This window comes from Microtus pennsylvanicus, chromosome 3, assembly GCF_037038515.1.
Source record: "Microtus pennsylvanicus isolate mMicPen1 chromosome 3, mMicPen1.hap1, whole genome shotgun sequence".
Taxonomy (NCBI): domain Eukaryota; kingdom Metazoa; phylum Chordata; class Mammalia; order Rodentia; family Cricetidae; genus Microtus; species Microtus pennsylvanicus.
The window spans coordinates 130,930,834-130,951,710 of record NC_134581.1 but is presented as its reverse complement, the minus strand read 5'-3'; the positions used below and the strand labels follow the sequence as shown (position 1 = coordinate 130,951,710).

The window sequence follows — 20,877 nt, the reverse complement described above, 5'->3', positions numbered from 1 at the left end:
AATTTTCAACTCTGGGCAATGGTGCTATAAATAATTAATTAACAAGCATAGCCAAATTATCTGGATCCCACCTCAACAAGGAATCTGAGCCACCCAGCAACACAAGCACAGCCACAAGTGAGTACCTTGTTTCTCGATGTCACTATCTGCTTGATGACTACTTGGTCTGCCAACAGCAGCACCTTCGCCACTGAGGAGAGCAGCAGCCTCGCGGCCTGCACAACTCCTGCTTTGTCTGCCAAAATTGGGATCTGGCCGTCTGATTCCAGGTGATTCAATCTGGTCACATCTGTGAGTGCTGCAATTGTCTCTCCTAACAGGAAAGAGGGAATACTATGTTGGGAATAAAACACTTAAACAAGAAGACAGACTTTTCTCTCATCTTGACTGCAGCATACATGGGAACTTCAGGCACAGGAAACATCCCTACTTTAGATAGTTCCTATGATGCTTCCTAGAATAAAAAACCAAAAAACAAAAAACAGTACACTCTTTTTTATTATTGTTTTGTTTTGGAGACATGGTTTCTCTAAAATGTGTAGCCCAGGCTGGCCTCGAACTCATGATCCTCCTGCCTCTGTCTCCTTCAGCAAATCCTTCCATTGTATTGCCACCACAACTGGATGGTACACTCTTCAGGACAAACTTTGACCTGGTCAGAAAGATACAATTTGTCTTTCTAGTAATTTGGCTGACCACACAATCTAAAAGCTGATCTGCAAGACAAAAGAAAAGTCCGAGGAGTCAAGAACCAGAACCCTAAATCCAGAGCTGTGAGCAGGACCCAGGGGCCCAGGCCTAGGTGAGGCCCACAGAGGAGGTGAGGAAGGGGGCAGTACTATCATTACCACTATCTGAAGAAGCTCGGGTTTGGAGGAACATCCATTGCCATCATGGTGGGGAGCATGGGGGCATGCAGGCAGACATGGTGTTGCAGGAATACCTGAGAGTTCTACATCTTGCTGGCAACAGGAAGTCGACTGAGACCCTGGGTAGTATCCTGAGCATAGGAAACCTCAAAACCCATGCCCACAGTGACACACTTCCTCCAACAAGACCATACCCACTCCAACAAAGCCACACCTCCTAACAGTGCCACTCCATAAGAGATTATGGGGCAATTATCAAACCACCACATCTTGGTCATGGTGTTTTATCACAGCAGTAGAAAAGTAATTAATACAATGTGATTCTCTAAAACCCCTCACTCTTACAGTTAGCAAGATTTTTAAAATAATTTTAAGATAAATTTTGATGTCTTAAAAAATGTACATCTAATGACTGAGTTTCTCACAAAAGGTCTATTGCTAATTTTATATATACATACAATAATGTCTTGGCCAGTAACATAAAAAATCTTAAGTAAAAAATATTAGAATCTTTATGGCCAAACCACAGGATACAAAACAGAATGGCAGTTGCTGGGAAAGTGTTGAACAGACTGGAAAAGAGACATAAAGCAGTTGTTAATGTATGGGAGAGAACTCCACAGATGGAGAAAATGGTTTGGGAGACAGCAAGGAAAGAAAGTATAAACCTAGTAGCTGACCAAAGATAAGAAGGAAAGAAAGAAAAAAAATCAAAATTATAAACCAAATGATTTAAAGATAGTCAAAAAGACTAGGGAAGGAAATACAAATTTCGTTTCAGAGGACAGAAATTTAAAACAATATGGGTGTACACAAAACACAGGCCCCTAGGAGTGGATAACTAACTGATAAAGTCTATGGTAGCCAGCCTTCAAGAGCTCTCCCTGCTGGTACCCATATCCGCCCAGTGTCCCCTCCCACACTGTCCTCATGCTGGGGGGCAGAATAGGAGGTATGAAACTTCTGAAATTAAGCAATCAAATCCTCTCTGGCCAAGCCAGTGAGACGGTTGTGGGCAGCAGCAGTCACCAGGCAAGCCCGATGCTGGACGCCCTGACTTCAGTCTCTAGAACCATGATAAAGAACACTGACTCCCAAGAGTTGTCCTCCCAACCTCTACACACGCACTGTGGCATGTGAGTGGACACAGACACACACACACACAGGCACACACATGAATTTTTAAAAACTGAGACCATCATCTTATTTTCTGTCTCTCTCTCTGAGGGAAACCAAGTACCAGGTTACAGCCTTACTACAAAAAGATCCACATGGTGACCAACAAGTCAACCAGGAAGTGAAGCCCGCCAGCACCATCCATCAGGAGCTTGCAAAACACATCTCCAGTTCAGTGAAGCCTGCAGGTAACTGAGGCCCAACAGAGGCCTCCACCCAACGTCCTAAGATGTGCTGCCCCAGGATCGCCCAGGGAAGCCACTTCCTGCCTCGGGTCTGAGATGCTGTGCATGGAGGGTAACTTTCTGCACAGCAATGGAAATTGTGTCACCAACCTTTTACGGCAAAACCTGCAGAGGACAAACACTCAGAACTAACCTTTATTGTGGAGGAGGGAGCAGAGGAAACGGTGAGTTCATATTCTAGCAGCAGTAGCTGAAAGAAAAGATGTTTGCTTTGTTCCTCTGGAAAATGTCCATTTTTTCCTGTCACTCTCAGCCACCAAAGGCCCTTCACAGAAACCTTTGCAAGTGGCATTGTTTAACCATTCCTTTTCTGACTGAACCCTGGACATTCGACAAATCGGTAAGTGGGCAGTAACCCCAGTCCACTGTAGAACAGGGTCAAGTGTCTTCTTCCCGTCATAGCTCTTCCAAGTGCAGACTGCCAAGAATTCCCAACAAAGGCGTAAAGCTTACAGTTTCATGGTTGTCATTTCTAATTTATTATAAGCAATGAGCTAATATAGTCCTTTAGAGTGAACACTCTAAGAAAAATATTTACTTAACTGCCATAGAAAATACAAATCCTGACAGGTAGCCAAGTAAAAACAATGCAGGAACTCAACTGAGAGAAAGAATAAAATGCAATAGATGACATAAAGATTTGCTGAGCACCAAATGCACATGCACATCATGTGACAATACTGCTACACATAGAAACAGCTGACTCCACCTACTCTCTCTACATCTCTGTTCGGAGTTCCTGCCTGGCTTTACTCTGCTAAGCCATTGGCCGAAACAGCTTCTTTATTAACCAATAGTAATAAAGCATATTCACAGCATCCAGAGGGGCATCCCACAATCAACTCTGAAGCTCTAAGTTTTAATCACTGCTTCAGACTCCTGCATCGAGTGTACACAACCTGCCCAGGAGAAGATGACCATTAAGGGCTGATGGAGCCAGAAAGCCTTCAGTCTTCATCCTGTCTCGAGGGCGAAGATTCCTTATTTTATAACTGCAAGTAGCTCACAGTTGGGGGAGGGTTTCTCAGGGGATGAAGGGGCACTTCTGTCAGCTTAAAAGAGATGGTATGTGTGGCCCGGGCCACCTGAGGGACTTGCCGGGTCCTCAGCTGGGGCTGTCAGCTCAGACTGAGAACAGGGTGGCAAAGCCAAGGCCACGCAGGGCCTCGTGCAGCTCTCCCTGAAAGGGTCGCCCCTGCCCCTCTTGCTCTGTTTGCATTGTCCGCTGTACTGTCACGTGCTGTGTAAGTGCCCACGGAGCGATGCAGTGCCAGGAAAATAGGACTCTCCTCTTACAGACTGCTTTGTTTCCTCTCAGCAAACAATGAGGATTATATAACCCTCTGTTTCTCACAGTTTTGTCTTGCTTTCCAGGAAGTATAAAGATAAATTTCATGCTTAAATAATCATTCTTGCCAGAGATTCTGTTATGTTTTTTCTTCTTATTTTAATAGATTAATTTACCATGTCTTTTATTATGACCCAATTCAAATCCATTTTTATAATGGAAAACATATAAACTACAAATAGGGTAAGGCCTTCTCTGCTTCCCACATAAAGCTGCTCCCTAAACCAGCAAATGGTTAGAAGCCCAAGAGTCTGTTCCTCTAGTTAGCATCCTCTTTCTGCCTGGTCAGCCATAGCACCAAGTGTGCTGTGTATCCTCCCTGCTCTCTGTAACCCCATCACACTGTCTGTGTTAGGTTGTTTTGACTGTAAATGCTTCATATGAAATCTCCCTTTGTCCTTTCTTAACCCTGTCTCAACCTCTCTTCTGCCTGTGCCCACCTCAGTGGTTAGTGGTCAGCCTGGCACGCCACTATCCTCTCCTATGTTTCAGGCTTAGGATTGGAATCAAGAGAGGCCCAACATTCCTAAAAGCCAACTCAAGTCATTAATATTCTGGGCCATATTAAATTAATACAAAACTAAAGTGTTTTGTCGGGGATGTAGGTTGGGGATGGCTTGATTAGCATAAGAACAGACCAGGGTCTGAGCCCCAGCACGATAGGAAACAAACAAATTCTTAAATTTTTCTGGGTGTAGTAGCACACATGGCTGTAATCCTAGCACTTGGGATCCAGAGGCAGGAGGGTCACTTCAACATAAAGGACAACCTGATTTATACAGTGAGTTCCAGAACAACCAGGAACATAGTGAGACTGCCCCAAAATAAATAGATAAAATATCTGGCATAATATCCAGAACAATGAAATTGGTATAAATAGACTCTGAAGTAAGAATTTGCAGTTGGGTATGGCAATGCACACTAGCACTTGGGAGACCAGGGCAGGAGGACTCCCGCTGTGTTTGAAGGTAGCTTGGGCTATGCAGTAAGACCTGCCTCAAGAAGGAAATGAGCAGGGTGTGTGTGCTAGTTTGAATGTAACTGGCCCCCATAATCTCATACAAAGTGGCACTATTAGGAGCTGTGGCTTTGTCGGAGTGGATATGACCTTGTTGGAGGAAGTGTGCCACTGTGGGCACTGACTCTGAGGATTCCTATGCTCATCATACTGCCAGTGTTTCAGTCAGCTTCCTATTGGCTGGATGTAGAACTCTCGGGTATCGCTGCAGCAATATATATGCCTGCATGCCGCCATGCTCCCCACCATGATGGCAATGGACTGAACATCAGAAACTATAAGCCACCATCCCAGTTGAATGTTTCCTTTATAAAGAGTTGCTGTGGTCATGGTGTGTCTTCACAGCAATAGGAAACCCTAACTGAGACAGTATGGTAGCACATGGATTTAACACCAGCACTGGGGAGGCAGAGGCAGGTAGACTTCTATAAATTCAAAGCCAGTTGGGTCTACATAGAAAGTTCCAGGTCAGCAAGGGTTACATGGTGAGACCTTTTCTCAAAAAAACAGCAAATAAACAAACAAAAAGTAGATAAATATTCACATACCTGCTTGTTTAGCCTCAATGCAGGCAATATTAATTTCTTCTTTCAAATCCCAGTTTTCATTAGCTATGGCTTCCCCTACTTTAACAAATCTTCCAACTGCCAAGTTGACAGCTTGTCCCACACGCTGAATTGCTTGCAGAGTTTTATCTGACTTTTTGATATTATCTTTATGGTTAATAAGTGTGGTAATCTAGAAATAAAAAATAAGCAACTTTTAAAATTTTTATCTCAATATTTAAAAAACATATCACAAGGGTCAAGAAAATTAAACCCAGCATATCATACTAAGCCAAAATACTAAATCAATAGCTTTAGATATTGTAACCCAGGGGCCAGTCAGAAAAGCATCATGCGTCATTTCTCAGGACAATGCTTCTTTAATTGTGAGTTCACCTGATGCGGTTATCTGGGACATAAAGTTCCAGATGCTCTCCAGACCATTAAACAAATCTTAGAGCCATGAGAAGAGGGAACAAATCACAGGTCACAACACTCACAGAAGTTTCCTCTTCGGTTCCACCCAGTAAGGGTGTCACCTCTCACCACATCCATTCCACTGCTCACAAAGTAGCTGGGTATACAAAATGGTACCCGCTCATTGTAGGTAGCTGAGCAGCAGAGGATTTGCCTAGCACATGGAGGCCCTTGGCTCAGTCCCCAGAATCATGCGATGATACTTTAAAAAAGGAAAGTTTTACAACTCCGAGATTCCATCTTACACCTGTAAGAATGGCCAAGATCAAAAACACTAATGACAACTTATGCTGGAGAGGTTGTGGGGAAAAGGGAACACCTCTGCATTGCTGGTGGGAGTGCAAGTTGGTACAATCCCTTTGGATGTCAGTGTGGCGATTTCTCAGAAAATTAGGAAACAAAGACCCAGTAATACCACTTTTGGGTATATAAATTGATCTTAAATGTATATATATTTCTGCTCTTGTTTAAGGAATTGTGTTTGTGTGGCTCATTTAAAAATGTAATGTATAGGGCTGGAGAGATGGCTCAGTGGTTAAAAGCACTGCCTGCTCTTCCAAAGGTCCTGAATTCAATTCCCGGCAACCACATGGTGGCTCACAACCATCTGTAATGAGGTCTGGTGTTCTCTTCTGGCCTGCAGACATACACACAGACAGAATATTGTATACATAATAAATAGATATTAAAAAAATGTAATGTATAATTAAGAACTACAGGTTAATAGATAATTATCTATAATAGTGAAGCTTCTAGTAATGTATGTTAGTTAGGTTTCCTAGATATATAGAGATATATTTCAGTTAGATAGGTATTCTTCAAATCTTTCAGAGATTTTCAGAATATGGCATTTAAAATGTTTTAAGAAGTTAGGACTAGCCAGGCAGTGGTGGCGCATGCCTTTAATCTCAGCACTCGGGAGGCAGAGGCAGGCGGATCTCTGGGAGTTCGAGGCCAGCCTGGTCTACAAGAGCTAGTTCCGGGACAGGCACCAAAGCTACAGAGAAACCCTGTCTCGAAAAAACCAAAAAAAAAAAAAAAAAAAAAAAGAAGTTAGGACTTTTCATGACACGTGACACATCTCCTCCTGGCAGCACCAATTACTTCAAGAGGAAAATGGGCACCGAACAGTCTCCTCATGGAGTTTGCTAGCCATTTGGAAAGAAACTCATCTTGCTTGGACTACCATCTCCATCCTCTTCCTCAGCACCGGGCTCTGGATGTGCATCACTACATTCAGGTTTTAACTAGGTCGTGGGATCCAAGCCCAAGCCCTTATGCTGGTGGTGCAAGCTCTTTATCCACCACATTATCTCTCCAGAGCCCTGCCACTAAACATTTTCATCCACGATATTATTTTCCAACAAATGTTTAATATCTAATAGATGCCAAGTCTTTAGAACGGGTGGTGGTTTGAATGAGAACGCACCCCATAGGCTCATATATTTCCAGGCTTAGCCCCAGTTGATAAACCGTTTCAAAGGATTAGAAAGTGCGGCCTTATTGGGGGCGAGGTAAGGAGGTGAGTTTTGAGGCTTCAAAAGTCCGTGCGAGGCCCAGCGTCTTTCTCTTTCTGCCTGCTGCCTATGGGTCATGAGGTAAAGCTCTCAGCTACTGCTTCAGAGCCACGCCAGTCTGCTTCCTGACTCAATGATGATGGACTGACGCTCTGACCCTGTAAGCAGGTCCGGTCCCAGTTAAATGTTTTCCGTTAGAAGAGTTACCTTGGTCATGGTGTCCCTCACTGCAATGAAATAGTGACTAAGACAGGATTCATGAGTGCTGAGACATAAGTCCTACCTCCAATGTTTGCAGCAGAGTAGAATAACAATTCAATCACAAAATATATTTACTGGGTGAAGTAAAATTCTAAGCAACGAGAAAACCTCCACGAATGATAAAGAAAAGGTCTGTGCTACCAAATGGAGAAATACAGTAATCCTGTAAGTAGATAAATAATTTTAATGTGCTATGCCAAATATAACAATATGATATTGTACCCAAGACACCTGAGATTGGCTGCTCTTTCTTCTCTGAGGAAGCGGTACTTCAGCCTGAGAACAAATTGATAGCAGCAGGAGCAGGCTGGCAGCCCCAGGGGATAATGTATTTCAAAGAACAGAAACTGAGTGGTGAAAGGCTTTGGGGATGAGCCTGTCCTGTCAAGGAACGAAGTAAGGCCAAAGTGGTTAAAGCAGCGAGCAAAGAGGCAAGCATGGACTGGTGCCCCATGATGGATGGCCAGGAGCTGGCCATGTAAGGCCGGGAACTGGAGCGAAGAATTCATGTTTTGAGCTGGGCGTGGTGGTGCATGTCTGCAATTCCAGGGAGGATAAGGCAGGAGGATTGTGAGCTGTAGGCCATTTTGAGCTACAGAATGAGATCGTGCTTCAAAAACATTTTGTTCTGTGCATTACCGGGGGCCACAGAAGGGTTTTTACGTAGGAAGATGGTATAATCTCTGGGGTGATTTTGAAACCAATTCATAAACTTCTTTAGACCTTTCCTTCATGGAAGAAGGAACTCTGTTTCCCATTTCTGATGGACAGATGACAATGGACATCATGCTGCATTTCTGGGCAGGTTTCAGGATTTTGTAATGTCCTCTCTCTGTCTCTGTCTCTGTCTCTCTCTCTCTCTGTGTGTGTGTGTGTGTGTGTGTGTGTGTGTGTGTGAGTGTGTGTGTATCTGTCTCTCTATGTATATCTCTCCCTTCTTTTCTCTCTCTGGGATCAGTCACAGGGACAGAAAGCTCACTGCCCCATCACAGCTGCCCCCCACGGAACAATCCTCTGAGGAGCCCACGAAGTAAGAAACTGCTGCCATAGCCAGCAGCTGGCAGGACAGAGGTTTTTTGTCAGTCAGATGAGTGAGCACAGTTGCAGACGCCCAAGTCAGTTCAAGCCTTTGAACTACCGCAGACCCAGTCAAACACCTGTATTTCAGTTTTGTGACGATGGCCTTTGGTCCAGAACCATCAGCTAAACTCCTACAGAATTCTTAACTCACAGAAACTAAGGCAAATGTTTTTTTTATTTAAGGCACTAGTTGGGGTAATTTGTTAGGTGTGAGTGTGAGCTGGCCCCCATGGGCTCATATGCTTGAGCTGATCCCTATCCAGTAACACTTCAGAAGAGGAGCTTTGCTGAAGAAAGTGTGTCTCTGAGAGTAGGCTCTGAGATTGTCGGCCTGTCTGTCTGATGCAGGTGCTCACTATGTAACCCTGGATGACCTGAAACTTGCAGAGATCTGCGTAGAATTAAAGGCGTGTACCACCACACCAGACTAGCATTGAGATTTTATGCCCTGGTCTCACTTCCTGTTCTCTCTTTCCTTTGGGACTGCCACTACCATGTGACATCCTGCTGCCATGCCTACCTGGCCATGATGCTCTCTATTCTTTCTGGAACTGTTAACTAAGAGAAACCGTTTCTCCCCTGGATTGCTTGAATCAGAGCATCTAAGCACAGCAATAGAAAACTAAAGGAGGCGTTGTTCTTTTTGTTGTTTTTGAGACAGGGCTTCTCCATGTAGTCCTGGCTGTCTTGGAACTCACAGTCCAGGTTGGCCTCAAACTCAGAGAACCATTTGCCTCTGCCTCCCAAATGCTGGGATTAAAGGTGTGCGCCACCACTGCCCAGCTTGAAGTTCTTTATCAATAGATAGGTAACACAGATTTTGGTGCCCAGATCAGGAGAGATGCTATAGTAAAACCCAAAATTTGAGAGTAACTTTGAAATCGGGCTGTGTGAATGACTTCGAGGGGATGAGTAAAAAGCCCCAAGAATGTGAAGGATGCTGGACAGAGCAGGAGACTTTGGGGAGCTCTCTCAGTCAATTTGCACTGACAGAACAAGTGCCTTCAGCTGGTTCTACATGAACTCACTGCTTACGGTCAGCCCTACAAAGCCCAGGTTCAGGCCTCCCTAAGACTCGGTGTCTGGTGAGGGGCGGGTCCTCACGGAGAGTGCTTCTGGCTCTTCACTTGGTAGACCAAGCAAATAAATTCCTCAGTTCCACCCTAAAGCATTAGTTTTAGTCACAACTTAATGGCCTCCCAAAGGCTTCATGTGTTACTAATACTGCCATGGGATTAAGCTCCAGTAGAAGGATTTTGAGAGGAAACCAACATTCAAACCACAAACAGAAGTGCAGGCAAAGGCTTATTAAAAAAAAAAAAATGGGAAGGTGGGAAAGTGACTAAGGAGACATCCACGCAAAGCCAGGTGCAGTAGCCCAGCAGTGGTGTTGCACACCTTTAATCCCAGCAATCAGTAGGCAGGTAGAGATAGTCAGATCTCTGTGACCAGCTTGGTCTACCAAGTGAGTTCCAGGACAGGCTCCAAAGCTATAGAGAAACCCTGACTCAAAAGAGCCAAAAAGTCAGGTGCAACAATAAGGACGCCTGCACTCCAGGACTGCTGCGGGAGATGGGAAACCGAGACATAGAATCTATGGAAGACTCTGGAAGGTCAGCTAGCCTGCCCACACATAGGCAAACAATAAGAGACCCTGTCCCATGAGAGGTGAAAACACATCCAAGCTTATTCTTTGACCTCCACACACACTGTGGCACATGCATGTACACATTCACACACATACACACAATGGCATCACATATACACACACACACACCCCACATAGTTTTTTGATTTTTGTCTTTTTTTAAGGCTTTCTTTAAAAACAAAAAAGAAAAAAATTCACTAGAAACTAAAGAGAAAAGATCCTTATTAGGTAGTAGCAGAAAAAAAAAACCCTTAATAACAGGGAAAGTAGAAAGTATCCCTCAAGAATTAGGTGGTCGAGCTAAGGTGATTGAAGGGGTTTGAAGGGGCTAATGGCTGCAGTAAAATATAAGAGAACAGAGAGAAGTTAAATAAAACACAGCCAAACAAGATCAAGCCAGAGCTTGCTGCTTTTGAAAATTCTTAGCTAGATGGCACACCGTGATAAACTTACAAGTGGCTTACAGGCAAAAGTGCAATCTAAAGCACAGTCAAGAAGGCCAAATGTAAAGGGAGCGACTGTCAAATCTCAGCCTAGGCAGTCACTGGTCTCCAGCTGTCCCAGGAGCAACGACAGAGAAGAGCTGACTCTGCACAGCTCATGGGGTGACTTCGGTCTAATACAGTGCGGTAGGACTCAAAGGGCAACAAACAAAATTAATTACTAAACTGTAGAACTTTAAAAAAAAATCAACATTAAATGAAGGATTTCCTACTCGCAAGCTTCCTCAGGCTGAGAAAACTAGCCGCAGAAAAGGACTGCTTTTCGTGGAAAGGGCCGACCAACTGGGAAGGCAATGCCGAGACATGAACACAATTCCCAGGACTTGAGTTTCAGTTAAGGAACTGCCAACCTGGGGTCCAGGTCCATTTCAGGAAACTCTAACCAATGATTCTTTCTTTTCCTGTTGTTTAGCATAAGCCTACAAGTATCCTGTGCGTCCTCTCTTGCTTACAGCTAGGAAGAGTTACACTTAGGAAATGGCTGTCTTGAAAAAGCTCATCTGGACCAGATTCCTAGCCAATCATCTGGGTTCAAGCTGATGCTTTCAGGAGAGGTTATCTGCAGGTAGAAGGAAGTAAATGATTTACCACGGAGGTTAGAGAACTAAGTTCTTTGCTATTGCTACCTCCAAGAGGAAAAGTCTCCACCCCCTTTCCTTGTGGGCAAGCTGATTTAGTTACTCCTAGCAGAATAAAGTAGAGGTAGAGCGCTGGCGTGCACTAAGCCCTGCGTTCAATTCCCAGCACCACACACCAGTGCTGTGATGAACAAGCCTGTAAGCCCAGCACTCTAGGGTTGGAATCAGGGGGATAGCTTCTATCTCAGCCAGTAGAATAAAGCAGTGTGCTGCTCTCGAAGGTAAAGACTGACGTCACTACGGTTTCCACCTCCTACTCCCTAATGCCAGTAGAGAGGTGAAGATCCTTGACCAGCTCCCTGGGAAGGCTCCCCTGAGGAAGCCTCAGGCTTCTTGCCAATAGCTACCGAGATTCTCTGAGCTGTGCTTCCGGACAGCCCAGAGCCACAGAGCCGCCCAAGTAAGTGACTCTGAAATTCCTGACTTATCTTATAATCCACTAAGTTTGGGGGTGTTATGTTATGCAGAAGTAGACATAATTTCAAATGTGTGTTTTGAAGTTAATTCTCACAGTCACAGGAAAGGATAACAAGCTAACTGCTTTGGACTTCTTCATTTATTTATGCATTTTGGGTGGTAGATAAGTGAACGGAATATATTTGATAGTGAATTATAAAAGCCACCACGGCACTCCACAGCTTCAGAATGACTATTCCAACTGTAGAGAAGTTCACTGAGATATATAGAGTTTAGGTATGATTAATTTTGCTTCTTGCTTTTTTTTTTTTTGCAAGTTTTTTCCTTTCTTCTTTTCGCTTGTTTTTTTGTTTGTCTCTCCATGTAGCCCTGGCTGGTATCAGAGATTCACCTGCCTCTGTCTCCCAAATGCTAGGATTAAAAGTGTGTGTCATCATGCCTTTTTAATACATTTAAAAAATAAAGAAGCCCTACCAGTACAGATAGATGTCCAGTCATTCTTGCTCATTTCTTGATCTCAAAGGGACTGAATCTTTTCTTCGGCATAAGTGTTACCTAGGAGCCCATTAGGTAGGCACATCCATGATGAATCAGGAGAGAGAATTGTGAGGATGATTGGCTACGGTGCTGCAAAGCAGGATGGTAAATATGCAAACGCCAGTGTGGCAGTGGGCTAGTGTACACCTTGGTCCCAGCGCTGGCTTAACGCAGGTCTGTGAGACTGCCTTGAAAGGAGGGAGCACAGACACGAAATCCACCCGTACCACTTTAGTCTCCAACCCTGGCAGACGCTGGAAAAGTCTCAGAACCAGACATAGAACAGAGACCCTGACCACTGTTCCAGCTATCACACAAGAGTGGAAAGAATGGTTGTGATGGACACCGTTCACACAGTGAGATCCTGACACCCAACTATTAGAAAGGGACTTGGCTATGAATTTGGAGCTCCCATGAATAGGATTTAGTGCCTTAGAAAAGGGAAAGTGAAGGGCCCAGCCCCTTTACATCACCCACCAGAACAGAAGACACCAGTCTAGTCTAGGAAGCTGGTAGTCTCCCCGACACTGAATATTGACTACCTTGATGTTAGACCACCCAGCTGCCACACTGCCAAAATAAATGCCCGTTCTTAGAGATGTCTGTGGTTCTATTGTCCATTTGTGGGACTGAGGTTTGAAGAGGGAACCTCACACGCTGGGCTCTAGCTAGTACTGCCTCTACAGCAACCCAGAGTAAGACACTGTGCTCGTCAAATTCTGTATTTGCATAATGCTCAAATTTTCCAGTTATTGTGAACAGCCCCTACAGCTGGGCTAAAGCGCTAACAATTGTTCAGTTCCCAGACAAGCATTTTGCTCCCACGGCAAACATCCTCCCCGGTGCACTATTAGGTGAGGCTGTCCTTCCTCTTACTGGAAGCCTTCTGGAAAATGCTTTATTAGAAGATCTACTCATAGCCTAACATTTTCAAACATTTAAGACAATAGCTTCAGGGCCGGAGCGATGCATGGCCGAGTGGTTGGAGCACTTGTGGCTCTTCCAGGGAGAGCACCTGAGTTCAGTTCCCAGCACCCATGCCAAGCAGTTCACAGCCATCTATAACTCCAGCTCTACAGGAGCCCCGCCTCTAGCCTCCTTGGACATTGCACATACCCACAAGCAGACACACACACCTACACGTAATTAAAAATAATGAAAATGAACTTTAAGCTGGGCAGTGGTGGTGCACACCTTTAATCCCAGCACTCGGGAGGCAGAGACAGGCGGATCTCTGTGAGTTCGAGACCAGCCTGGTCTACGAGAGCTAGTTCCAGTACAGGCTCTAAAGCCACAGAGAAACCCTGTCTCAAAAAACAAAACAAAACAAAAAAAAGAACTTTAATAAAAGAGAAAGCACATGTGCTGATTATGCCCAAAACAAGAAAGGGGGCAAATGCAGGAAAAATTCAAATAGTAACTTATAATCCTGAGAACATTTTTATTGAATTATTCCAATCCTGTTTTGTATGTGCTTAATATACTTTTACAAAATTGAGATTGCGTGTTAATTTCCTTATGCGAAAGATTAAGGCTAGCTAAGATTTACACAGCACAAGCATACTAGTATGTATATTTTGCAGATATAAATTAACTTAATGCTTACATCTCTAGCTTCTATTAGGTATCGGCCTATTTATACCTTCAATGCGCAGATAAAAAAAACCTGAAGTTGGAAGAGGTTAAGAAAATACCCAGGGTCGCAGAGCCAAAGGCTGCCTGAACTCTTAGTCACTACACCTCTCTTTCCTGCTCAGATTATACTGAGGATGGAGGGGAAGCGGTGAGAGAGCGTCCAAAGCCACAATATGCCACATCAAAAGCCAGCCATTGTGCTTAAAAACTAGGTAGAATAGTAGAGTGACCACTTGTAGTTGCCTTGACAGACATGTCTACAGGATGTTCTAGAAAATGCCTGAATGAGCCAGAGGGCAAAGAAGGCACTCTGTAGAGGAAGAAGATTGATTTGCTACAGTGGAACCATGACGGAAGGAAGCAAGAACAAGGGCTTACTTGAGACCACCGGCCTACGGTGCCACAAGGGCAAACAAGTGCACCCCAGCAGTTAAGAACATGGATTCCACCCACGCTGCCTGGGTTGGAGTTCTGGTCCAGATGGAGTTCTTATCAGCCTGTCTGTAACAACTCTCATCTGTAAGAGCTGGGCAATAATCTGCTCAGGCTACCCTGGGAAATACATGAGTAAATGTAAGCCATCACACTTAGAATAGTGTCATTTACATAAAGAAAAAAAGAAAAGAAAGAATACTGTCAGTTCTGTTCTGCTCCCGGGTTCCGTGACGTTCTGAATTTTTAAGACATCTATACTCAGCTGACAGGGGCTTTCTTTACCTGATTCGTGGGGAGGCAAGAAAGCAAGTAAAACAGGAAGCTGGGAGAAAGGAAGAATGAAGTTCAGTTCTCTAGGATCTGAAGAATAATTTAAAAGCCAGCCTGAGGTGGAGAAGTTCCTATCTGGATTTTGCTCATCAGTCTATCTGTAAACTCTCCATAGCTAATTTGCTGTCCGAAACAGAAGTGAACACCATACTCAAGGTCAGACTCTTTGAAGAAGGCTGAGCCAGGTACTTCCACTTGCCCACAGCCTCTTTTATCATTTGAATTTTCCTTTATCTTTACCCTCAAAACCACACTTCCACCCATTGCCTCAATCAGCATAGAGAAGAGAAAATCACCACCCTCTTCTTCCACAAGCCATTACGAGACAAAGACTCTGAAACACTCCCAAGGCAAAGGAGGAGGTGGAAAGAAGGAAGTGAAGCGACCTTAGCCGCCTAAAGGGTCCTGACAGGAAGGCAGGAGGAAAGTGCACACAGGGAAAGGCCAAGGGCAGAAGAATGACATTCCACACCAGGGTGGAGGCACCCTTCTTCCCTCCCTCGGAGAAAATCTCTGTAGGAGTGGCAGCAGCTACTGAAGAACGAAGTGACTAGTAAAAGGGGTGGGAGTAACTCTACACGCCTGGTACTTAGCCTGGAGCTTTTAAAAAAAAGTTTAGATAATAAAATCTGACTTGTCAAAACCCACTGTGGTGGTTCCCACCTTTACTCCTAACACTTGGGAGTTGAGTTTGAGTCCAGCCTGTTTTGAAATGCTAAGAGTTGGGGATGGGGATGTAGCTCAGTGGTACAGTGGTTGCCTGGTTTTCATAAGACCATGGGTTTGATACACAACAGGGAAAAGGAGAAGAGGGCAGAATCGCAGAGCTGGCTCAGTCCTTTTACTCATAGACTCTTGCTGGCTGAACGCTGCAAAATTTACTTAAACATGCTTAATAGAGATTTTAGTAGTTCTTAGTTTGGAATCTTCAGAAGTAAAAATATTAACCAGACTTGTATTCTACTTCATGAATTTACACGGGATTTCTCTGCAAGGAGTTGAATTGCTAGGCTATTAATAGTATCAACCTTTTTCTTAGACAGGTTCTCATTATGTTACCCAGGATGGCCTGTAATTTAATAATTCTCCCGCCTCAGTCCCACATGGATGAGGATTACAGCCATCGACCATTATGCCCATTCTCTAACTTCAATTTTCCTTATTCTGAGATAGGGTCTCACTATGTAGCCATGGTGGCATGAAACTTGCTAAGCAGACCAAACTCGCCTCCAAGTCAAAGAGACCCATCTGCCTCCAGTTCCCAAATGCTGGCACTAAAAGCGTATGCCACCGCCACATCTGGACTTAGAAGAGTAAGTCTACACATCTTGCTTTGCTTGCTTTGCTATTCTTGGTTCTTTGGTCTTTCATATAAATTTTCAGAATTACTTTAGTCAAATCCTACCCCAAAATCTGTTGGAATTATCATTGGAATTTCATTAAATTTACAAATCTCTAGGAAAAGGCAAGAGCTGTGTCTTTAGTATTCTCTTGGTCTAGGCATGAACTCAGTACTTCCCTCAGTCACTTAGATTGACTCTGACTTTCAACAAAATTTTCTCCATAGTCTAATAATCTCTCTTTGCTACAATAAACATGCAGACGTTTCTAGTAAGCTCCATATTTACAGTCTTACTGTAATTTTTACATCGCCTTTTTCTGTACATCAGTGTAGAGAAATGCAACTGACTTTAGCACTTCGTATCCTATGAACTTGCTATTTCTAGTAAAGTTGGTAATCATAACACAATGGGAACTTTGTTTCTTCTCCTGGTCTTACAGAAGGGCGGAATTTCTAGTTTGAATAGCATCTATGATAGCAGGAACCACTTCTTGCTTGTCTTTAAAAGAAATGTATCTTTAACTTTGACTGTTGCTATAAAGTTTCCTGTAGATACCCATATCAGCTAACAAAGACTTTCACCGTGTATGTGTTTGTGTGTGTGTGTGTGTGTGTGTGTGGTGTATGTGGTGCGTGTATATGGATCTATGCACTGGTACTGGTGTCTGTGCATTCCTGGGGCTAGGCCAGAGATCAACAGCAGATGTCTTCCTTAAGAGAATCTCTCAATGATCCTGAAGCTCATGGGCTAGCTTCTCAGCATCCATCTAACTCCACACCCCTGCCAGCTTTTAGCTGGATGCTGGCGATCCAAATTCACATCCTCAAGCTTGCACTGCAAGCATTTTACCCAAAAAGCCATTCTCCCAACCCTTCAGCACCATTTTCCCCCCAGGGCTGAGGACCTAACCCAGGACCTCTTACATGTTAGACAAGCAGACTTACTATTGATCTACATCCCCAGCAAGGAAAGCATTTCCTGCTACCAGTTTACAGAATCATGTTGTCATTAGCAGAAGCTGGATGGGCAGCGAAGGTTCTTTCTATCTCTATTGCTGTGAAAATTCTTCATTTCTAGGCTGCGAAGAGAGAATTCCTATTTTCTGATGCTGACAAAACCTTCCTTTCCTAGAAAAGTCCTAAAAGTCAAGACTTTCACTGGGGGAGTCAGCAGTGAATTAACATCAAAACAAAAGCCAGCGACTTCACCCTGCACAGCGACTTCACACAGCACAGTGACTGGTCTTCCTTGTTTACCTCAAGCCATGTCTCCTACACAGTGTTGTAGTAATAGGGGGCGGCGGCAGGGTTGCGTCCCCAAACACCCCAAGCCGCCTGCCCGGCTCGGCTAGCTTTTGCCCCGAAATAATTACACAGACACTGTATTCTTTTCATCACTGCTTGGCCCTTAGCTCTGGCCCTTACTGGCTAATTCTGATATCCCAATCAACCCATCTCTAATAATCTGTGAGCACCGGTCTTACCGGGAAAGATTCAGCATGTCTGACCTGGCGGCTTGCTTCTGTCTGACCTCACTTCCTCTTCCTCCTGGCATTCTGTTCTGTCTACTCCTCCCACCTATCTTTTAACCAATGAAATGGGCCAAGGCAGTTCCTTTATTGCTTAGCCAATGAAATCAATTGATATATGACACTCCCACATCACTTCCCCTTTTTCTGTTTAAACAAAAAAAGGAAGGCTTTAACCTTAACATAGCAAAATTACATATAACATAACAGTTATCAAGTAAAAGTCACATCAGAAACATTCATACATATAACAAAATTGACCGTAAATCTCTATCAATAAAGCAAAATCTATACTAATGCAAATTATTCATATCTATATCACAGTGTCATCCTTGATTCAAACTGAGCTCACAGAACATATATTATTGATAATGCTCACTTGATCCCTGGCGTGTGCTCGCTATTCTATACACACCCTACCTCCCAACTAAAACATAAGCTCTTCAAAGAGCAGCAGCTAAGAAGTATGCAAGAAATCCTTGCTTAACGTACTTAAAATATCTTGGGGGAGATGTGGAAATGAGTTGGATAATCGTGTTGTATCTTTAGAAGAGAAACACTTGAGCACGGGAGTTTTCTAGAGAGCTCACCATCACTCCACCACACACAGCGTCTTATAACATTCAGGCTGGCCCCAAACTCCTAATTCTCCTGCCTCCCCTTTCTGAGTGCTGGGATTACAGGCATGAATCACCAACGTTTATGTGATAACTGGGAATCAACCAAGGGCCAGCTCTCAAACTGAGCTAAGTCTCCAGTTCTAATATCTTAAACACCCTGAAACTTTAAAAATCAGTCTAAATTATCTGTACTTCCCTGACTTGTTAATCAAGCATCCTAAGCAAGCTTTATGCATCTCCTTATACTATGGGGAACTTAACTTTGTCTGGTTGAGGACAGTCAACCACTAAGCCTGTCAGTTGTGGAACTGTGTCAGAGACACCACTAGTGTACAGAACCTCAGCTGTGATTCTGACATCAAGCGGGGAGGGGTGTTTTCCCTCTAGCTAATTTTTAGCAGCAAGTAACACTTTCCCTCTTCTACTCTCCATACTCCATGATTCCCCCCCACACACACACAAAATAAAGCTCTGTAGTACTGCTCTGTTTCTAGCAATGATACGATACAAAGTTACTGTTTTTCCAGACTGCAGCTCTCTGCCTAGTTTTTCTACTGTGGAACTTTTTCTTTGTAACTAGTCTGCACTGACCTCATCGCCCTGTCTAAACTCTAGAAGAGACCCAGGAGTAGCTAAAGGCTGGCTTCTGGAGTCGAGCTGCCTGGAATCAGACCCGTTTGTCACTTAAGAGTTGAAACCCCTAATAACAGGTAAATTGATCTAACTAACCCTCAATTTCTTCATCTGCCTCATGAGAATATACATATATCTCACCTAATGCGGGGGCAAGAACTGCGCTTAGAGCACAGCCTGCGATGGCTAAAACACTATCAGTTTCAAGTCCATCACTCTCTCTCTCCCCTGTAAAACCGCTTCGACATTTCTCTCCACTTATGGATTGTGGTTGTTCTGCTGACAGGGGTGCGGGGGAGTTCTCCAGGGTGGAAGGAGGTGTAGACACTAGAAAAAAACTACAGCCTTCTTTCCATGGATCAGGAAGAGGTCAAGAGGCAGGGAGTGCCCCGTGTAGTCACCACTGTTACACTAATGACAGGATGCAGGGCGGGGGGTGGGGTGAGGGTGGGGGGTGAGATGGGGATATTTACTTAATTAGCATTAGAAGAACAATTTTCAAATATTTTCAGGGCAGGGCTGGAACAGAGGCAACACCTAAAACATCTCTGTATGGACTAGCGATAACCTCCTCTTCACTAAAAGTGCTTATGTAAGGCATTGGTGGCCGGGTGTTGAGGGTGTCGTAAGAAATGATTTTTTTTTATTTAGAGTCAGATAATTTAAGATTCTTTCTACCTCTAAACTCTTGGTAATCCTGGCATGAGTCACCAAGATGTTACAGCTTAGTATGAGTCACACATCGCCAACGCGCCGCCAAAGACAAAATTCTTCACTTGGTGTTTGGCACAGTACCCCAGCAGTAGGTGAGGAATTCTAGCCCTCGGGTTATATATACCTCAGCTCAGAGAAGCAAAACTTTTCTAATTAAGCACATCGCTTAGCTGATTCTAGACTTCTTTTATAACCCACAAATACAATAATGCATTAATCCTAACTGAGACCTGGCAAAAAGCTGTGCATCGGGATTAAGCCTCAAGCACTACTTCCCGTCACTCTGCAGAGTACAGGCAGGCTGAGGTGGGCAGGCAAGTAAGTGACAGGGAGGGACAGGACAGGTGGCCAGGGTGGGTGGGAGTTGGGCGAGGCCACACACGACCAAAGGAACTGGACAAAGGCCTTGGAGAACACGCCGGAGTGGGAGGCAAACTGGAGAGCCCTAGTCTGGATGCGGACAGCGGCGGCGGCGGACTGCGCAGCTGCAGCCGCCGCGGCTCTGAGAGGCAGGGGACCCCGCAGGGGTCTTATCATTCCGCGGCTGGGCCTCACACGGCAGAAACCGCAGCGCCAGACGAGTCCGGCCGCATAGGCCGGACAACGCACCTGCTGGGCTCAGACACCTCACTGCGCGCCCAGGAGTAGCTGCCCCGCCCCGGGCCCCCACGCGAGTCCCGCCGCCGCCGCGCTCGCGGAATGCGGGACAGCGCCGCCTCCCGCCCCGCCATGCCGGGCCGGGGAAGAGCTGCAGCCGCCATCGCGGGCCGCGCACACGGGGACTAGGGGCTGCAGTACCTGAGAAACCAGGGGCAGCAGCGTCTGCTCCACCGAGCGCGTTCTGATCTCCAGTCCCGAGTCGAAGGCGAAGCCAGACGCGTTGCAGGAGTGGACAGCTCCCGCACCGCCGCCGCCGCCGCCGGGAACCGGAGAAGCGGCCATAGCCCTCCACCGGTCGGACCGCCCGCTCTCCGCACCAGTGCGGGCCCGCCAACCAGCCCGCCGGTCGCCCGCCGCCTCGCTGGCCCCACCCCTAGCCTTGTGCCATCACCTCGGCCCCGCCTCCACGCGACCCCAGGCCCGATAGCCACGCCCCTAGGCGGCACCACCGACTCGGCCCCGCCCCAAGACCACCCCACCCTAGTTAACCCCGCCCTCGGCCCTGCCCCTAGGCCACGCCCACCTACCCGTAGTCTGGAGCGAGCAGTTGGGGTTCATCAGCCCCGCCTCTAGGGCGGCACACCTCCTCCTAGCTCCACCCCAAACCCTGGGAGCCCCACCCACCCGCTGCTATTGACCCACCCCTCGGGCTCCGCTCTCTGCACGCCCGCCCCGTAGGCCCCAGCAGTGCCTCTTTCCT

The 20,877-nt window shown here is 45.4% G+C and overlaps 1 protein-coding gene across 1 annotated transcript in view; it reads right to left on the bottom strand.

Annotated features, from left to right (window-relative positions):
• Ctnnal1 (catenin alpha like 1) overlaps window positions 1-20,558 on the bottom strand; it is a 47,639-nt gene extending 27,081 nt beyond the window's left edge. The window contains exons 1-3 of the mRNA XM_075967186.1: window positions 20,316-20,558; window positions 5,205-5,394; window positions 126-313 (exon numbers count right to left, since the gene is read on the bottom strand). Coding sequence (XP_075823301.1) covers window positions 126-313; window positions 5,205-5,394; window positions 20,316-20,459 — 522 coding nt within the window. The 5' untranslated portion in view covers window positions 20,460-20,558. The remainder of the gene's footprint in view (window positions 1-125; window positions 314-5,204; window positions 5,395-20,315) is intronic.
• Window positions 20,559-20,877: the final 319 nt, after the last annotated feature.